This window comes from Impatiens glandulifera, chromosome 1 (genome assembly GCF_907164915.1).
Source record: "Impatiens glandulifera chromosome 1, dImpGla2.1, whole genome shotgun sequence".
NCBI classification, from domain to species: domain Eukaryota; kingdom Viridiplantae; phylum Streptophyta; class Magnoliopsida; order Ericales; family Balsaminaceae; genus Impatiens; species Impatiens glandulifera.
Window position 1 is genome coordinate 60,186,242 of NC_061862.1, and position 6,513 is coordinate 60,192,754.

At 34.9% G+C, this 6,513-nt stretch overlaps 2 protein-coding genes across 2 annotated transcripts; one reads left to right on the forward strand and one right to left on the reverse strand.

Moving 5' to 3' along the window:
• Window positions 1-1,037: 1,037 nt before the first annotated feature.
• LOC124929347 (protein Ycf2-like) lies at window positions 1,038-1,955 on the reverse strand. The gene is made up of 2 exons (XM_047469690.1): window positions 1,928-1,955; window positions 1,038-1,837 (listed from the first exon to the last, which is right to left on the reverse strand). Exons 1-2 carry the CDS (start codon window positions 1,953-1,955, stop codon window positions 1,038-1,040), a joined length of 828 nt encoding a protein of 275 aa, XP_047325646.1.
• Window positions 1,956-3,313: 1,358 nt separating this feature from the next.
• LOC124915550 (NADH-ubiquinone oxidoreductase chain 5-like) lies at window positions 3,314-4,236 on the forward strand (the record flags this gene model as incomplete). Its single annotated transcript, XM_047456294.1, has 1 exon — window positions 3,314-4,236. A coding segment is annotated over one exon (612 nt), but the record flags the coding sequence as incomplete, so codon positions are not given.
• Window positions 4,237-6,513: the final 2,277 nt, after the last annotated feature.

Consider the following 6,513-nt stretch of genomic DNA (forward strand, 5'->3'; position numbering starts at 1 on the left):
TGCATGCAACCGAGACAGCAAAGCAAGAGGGAATGGTTAGCTGTTCTCATTTCCTTATTGATACTTCAGGGTTTTTCCCAACCATTGATGGGATTCACTCTGCTGGATGTGTGTTATGTATTATGATCCCAGTATGATGATGCTGAGAGAAAAAGAGAGATTGCTAAAAACTCGTTAGAAAGATACACGCATTATTATGAAAGATGGGCAACCAACCAATCTGTAAGTGCAAGGCCCAATAAATTTATCTGTGATTAACTTTCTAGGTATTGAGGCCATTTATAAGTATCTTAATAGTCATCCATTGATGGTTTGAGCTGCATCATTATGGAAGGAAATCTCATTTACTGACTCACATTCTCAGCATGGGAATAGGAATTATGTTCTTTCAGATATGTATTGGGATAAAGATGATAAACCTGCACTTTATAAAGAACCTTGTCTTAGATTTAGAGAAATAGTGCAGTTGAAACTTTTGGTCCGAATAATTTGTTGTGAGCAATGGAGTGAATACTATATAATTATTTATGTTTGAAGCAAATAATAGTGAGAGATTCAATAGAATAGTATATTACAATCGGGGTTACAACGCAATATATACACAATACTAAAATTAAATAAAAAAAAAGAAATGATCGTAATGCTTGATTTTATGGCGTCCCCAATTCTAAGCTAATCTCCATGATTCTCAGCTAATTTAACTCCTAAAATGACTCTTACTAATATATATACAAATAACATACATTCCTTAAACACTCTCCCTCAAACTGAAGCAAAGATGCCTAACTTCTCACATATACCTTTACTTTTCTTCTTGGTATAGCCTTCCTAAACACATAAGCAAGTTCTTTTCTAGTACAAACATGTCTTGTGGAGATAAGACCTTCTTTTTCTTTAGAACAGAAAGTTGACTTCTATATGTTTCACTTTCTCGTGGAATACAGGGTTGTAGGCGATGTGAATGATAGCCTGATTATCTCATGAAACATGCATTCTTTGTTTTTGTCGGAACCTTAACTATTGAGCAAATATTTTATTCACATGAGTTCACATGTAAGTCGGGTCATACATAAGGGATCTATGGGGCAATTGCTTAGAAGTACATTTTGTGCAACAGCCTTTCCTATCTGATAGAAAAGGATCCCATGATCCTGAACCGATCTTACCTGGGATCGCAAATCCCAAGTTTGTCTATGAAGAGCGGATCTAATTGTATTAGTGTCTAGAATGGATTTCTTCTGTGTAATACTAATTGATAGGGCCTCATTGGTAAGTGCTACAAGATCTCGTGCATTGGAACCCATGGTTATGGACCCGAATCCATTAGTATGGAACATTTTATTTTCCAAGTGAAATCCCCTAGTATATGAAAGAGTCAAAAAGTGCTTTCGTTGTTTAAGAAGCCTTCGTATCTTAATGCACGTATTTAATTTATTCGGAGCTATTAGAGCGGGATCCACTTTTTGGGGAATATGAGTCGAAGCAATAACAAGAATATTTCTAGTGGAACATCTTTCACAATCTCTGGAGAGATGGTTCACTAATAGACCGAGGGATAAGTAATTCGACTCATTCACATCCAGATCATGAATGTTTGGAATCCATATTATGCAAGGAGACATTGCTTTTGCTAATTCGAATTGAAGGGTGATATAAAATAGGTCTATTTCCGACACCATATCCATAGTTAGCGCATTCATCATAGTTAGCAGCTCCAGCTCCGTATCAAGGTCACGATCTATATCGTCACTAGCATCAATATCGTCACTATCATCAATATTGATATCATCAATAAGAAAATCTTTAGGCTTGTTATCCAGGAACTTGTTCAGAAATACTGTAATGAAAGGAACATAGGAGTTTGTCGCCAGGCATTTGACCAAATAGGATCGTCCAAAAAATAGGTAAAAGAGTAGGAATTAGGTACTTCTGTAGTCAATGGGGTTTGTATCCATTCGATATAGATTACTGGGCTAGGTCAGCGGAGAAATCCATTATTAACTCTCCGCAGCAAGATAGGCTGGCTTTGTTCCAGGCCCCTTATTAGTCAATGGACTGATAGTTGAGCAGGATCATTACTTTTACTTCTAGGTCAACCTGTAAGTTCAGGCAGAAAGAAGTAAAGTAATAGTACGAGGAAAAAGACGAATCAATTAATGGAAAGGATAGAGGACTGAATCTGTCCGTTGTCCTTCCCGGCTGGCAAGCTCAGTTCTGTTATAATCACTTTGATTCCTGCTCAATTACATCGACCCTGAAAATAGATAGCTTTCCGGAAAGTCCTTCTGTAAGCGAATCCCTTCTTTCTTTGGCTTCCGATAGGCCGTGTGAAGCTTAGCTTGCTTTAGCAGCCACGTGATGATGAAAGTTCGTGGTAGGCATAGGAGCTGGGCGAAGCGATGGTGGTAATGCAAGTACGCGGTGAGCTACGTAACCCCCTCGGGCATGCTCCTTGTACAACCAAGCGAAGAGCTAGTGAGGGCCGGAATGGAATATCGTATGTAGTGTAGAATCAGATCTTCAGCTCTTTACTAGGATTGGGACAAGCGAGGAACGAGTGACCCTCCGGCGCTCGACATTTAGCTTAAAACATGTTCAGCATGTGGCCGAGCGAAGCGCACCTGTGTAAAGCAGCCTAGCATTACTTTAGATAAGAGCAGAATGGATGACTTACAACTTCAAGTAAGTTCTCCGGATCGATCTATCGTACGACGAAATGGAGATCTTGATCTAGATCCGGTGGTTCGCAGAATTCGGGACCTAGCGATGTTTGGTTCGTCACATGAACGGGAGCGGACGATTCCTCGCCTCTCCCTTTTCGGGGAATGGCTGCAATCACAAGCAAGTGATTGAATGAGTGGGTGGCCCCAAAAGTGAAGGATAAGCAGGTTTTTCAGGAGACAGACGGTCTAAAAAGGGGTCCGGGCCAGAAAATAAAGGGAACTCTCAACAAAACAAAGCTGGAACTAATCAAGATCAATAGGAAGAGGAGTTTGTTAGGAATCTATTGACTTCATGCCACAACGATCTATATGGAAGGGCTGTTTTGTTGATACATTCCTGTTGATAAAGTGTTTTTATTTTATCCAACTTGCTGTCTAATTCGGGCCGGAGGCGCCTTTTTTTAATACTTTTTGTTGCGCCCTATCTCTGGAGTGGAGGGTGGCGGCTTTTTATAGTAGGAGTGCTTAGGACCGCCGACGAACAATAGGTACCCCCACCCCAGCCAGGCAGAGTTAGTGAGCCGTGTAATAGGCGACCATTTCGCGCGGTTCGGGGGGCACTTTAGTCAGCCGCTGGCGCCCCGTCTTGACCCCTATCCAATTTTTGGGCCAATTCCCCCTTCGTACTACCAAAAAATGAGATTCTTGCCGAATCCGAGTTTGCTGCTCCAACCATTACCAAACTAATACCTATTCCATTTAGTACTTCAGGTGCTTCTCTTGCGTATAATGTAAACCCCGTAGCGGATCAATTCCAACGAGCCTTTCAAACTAGTACTTTTTGTAATCGACTCTATAGCTTCTTCAATAAACGCTGGTTCTTCGATCAAGTTTTGAATGACTTTCTAGTCAGATCGTTCCTGCGTTTCGGATATTCAGTCTCATTCGAAGCTTTAGACAAAGGTGCTATTGAGATATTGGGCCCTTATGGTATCTCGTACACATTCCGACGATTGGCCGAGCGAATAAGTCAACTTCAAAGTGGATTTGTTGTGCGAAGAGTGCGTTATGACCTGTGGCCACCTGCCTGGTGGGGTCCTCCGTTGTGGGTAAACGGGAAACCCGACTCTACGAACCCGAGGAAAGGCCTTGTAGTAGGGGCGTTAAGACCGGAGCTTTTTGTAGTGCTAGCAGGAGTGCAAGTGAATGAATCCCATCCCCTAGCGAGTGAAGTGCTTACGCCCCTTTCTGGGGCGCGCTAGCGCTTTAATAATATAATATCAAGGTTAGGGTAGGGGGCTGAGAAGCTGTTGCTTGCTGTCTACTTCGCGAGCCTTCACTGCCCCCTTCCGTTCTGTAACTTCCCTTCTTTCGTCCGTCCACGAGGCTGTAAAAAGAGATAAAGGGGCGGCTATCTAGCGGGAGTCGTTTCGGTTGTATGCCACGAGGTCCCTATGGACAAGGGGACAAGTTCATCATCCCTTTTGGGCGCAGGCAGCCCTCTACCATCTATCCCATTGCATTCCATCGTCTCGTATTGTACGGTATCAGACCAGATAGATCCATTGAGTGAGAAAAAGGGATATTTTTTTCTATATTGATAGGGATCCTCATTCATGGAGTCATTCCCGTCACTACGGATTGATTGTCCCTACCTAACTATATGGTAGTGGTCTAGGGAGCGTAATTGGTCTATGGGAGTATTTTTACGTTTATATATTTATTTATTTATATATATATATATATTTATTTTTATGAATTCTCTCGTTTTAGTGATTGAATTTTTAATTTCAGTTGCATCAATCTTGTAAATTTTCATAAAAATTTATGATGCTTATCAGAATTTTATTAATTACTTACATATACTAGTGCAAACATTTATTCATATAACATTGATATTAACTGTTCGATCATAATATAGTAATATATTATAAATAGTAACACAACAGTAAGAATCTTAAATATTGTGATAATATTTATTATTATATTAATTTTCTTAAATAAATTAACAACATAATTCAGATCTTATTAAAGAAAAGATTTTGTTTAAGTGAACCTGTATTTTCATATTCAGTATATACTAATTAATAAGTCAAGTCACACACTTCCGTAATTCATTTTTTTTCTTTGAATTCTCTCTAATCTTTCAGTGTAGACAATACATTGATCCATTTACGTTTATATATTTATTTATTTATATATATATTTATTTATTTTTATGAATTCTCTCATTTTAGTGATTGAATTTGTAATTTCAGTTGCATCAATCTTGTAAATTTTTTTAAAAATTTATGATGCATATTAGAATTTTATTAATTACATAAATATACTAGTGCAAACATTTATTCATATAACATTGATATTAACTGTTCAAACATTTAATGATTTAAAATATAGTAATATATTATAAATAGTAACACAACAGTAAGAATCTTAAATATTGTAATAATATTTATTATTATATTAATTTTCTTAAATACATTAAAAACATAATTCAGATCTTATTATAGAAAAGATTTTGTTTAAGTAAACCCGTGTATCTTCGTATTTACAATGGATGGAACAAAGAAACATTTTATTGTACAACGTAGCAGTCAGCAAATACTAATTAATAAGTCAAGTCACACACTTCCATAATTCATTTTTTTCTTTGAATTCTCTCTAATCTTTCAGTGTAACAATACATTGATCCATTTACGTTTATATATTTATTTATTTATATGTATTTATTTATTTTTATGAATTCTCTCATTTTAGTGATTGAATTTGTAATTTCGGTTGCATCAATCTTGTAAATTTTCTTAAAAATTTATGATGCTTATCAGAATTTTATTAATTACTTAAATATACTTGTGCAAACATTTATTCATATAACATTGATATTAACTGTTGAAACATTTAATCATTTAAAATATTGTAACATATTATAAATAGTAACACAACAGAATCTTAAATATTGTGATAATATTTATTATTATATTAATTTTCTTAAATACATTAACAACATAATTCAGATCTTATTATAGAAAAGATTTTGTTTAAGTGAACCCGTGTATTTTCATATTCAGCATATACTAATTATTAAGTCAAGTCACACACTTCCGTAATTCTTATTTTTTCTTTGAATTCTCTCTAATCTTTCAGTGTAGACCATACATTGATCCATTTACGTTTATATATTTATTTATTTTTATGAATTCTCTAATTTTAGTGATTGAATTTGTAATTTCAGTTGCATCAATCTTAAAAATTTTCTTAAAAATTTATGATGCTTATCAAAATTTTATTAATTACTTAAATATACTAGTGCAAACATTTATTCATATAACATTGATATTAAATGTTCAAACATTTAATGATTTAAAATATAGTAATATATTATATATAGTAACACAACAGTAAGAATCTTAAATATTGTAATAATATTTATTATTATATTAATTTTCTTAAATACATTAACAACATAATTCAGATCTTATTATACAAAAGATTTTGTTTAAGTGAACCCGTGTATCTTCGTATTTATAATGGTTGGAACAAAGAAACATTTTCTCGTACAACGTGGCAGTCAGCACATACTAATTAATAAGTCATGTCACACACTTCCATAATTCATTTTTTTTCTTTAAAGTCTCTTTAATCTTTCAGTTTAAACACTACATTGATCCATTTTCGTTTATATATTTATTTATTTTTATATATATATATTTATTTTTATGAATTCTCTCGTTTTAATGATTGAATTTGTAATTTCAGTTGCATCAATCTTGTAAATTTTCTTAAAAATTTATGATGCTTATCAGAATTTTATTAATTACTTAAATATACTAGTGCAAACATTTATTCATAT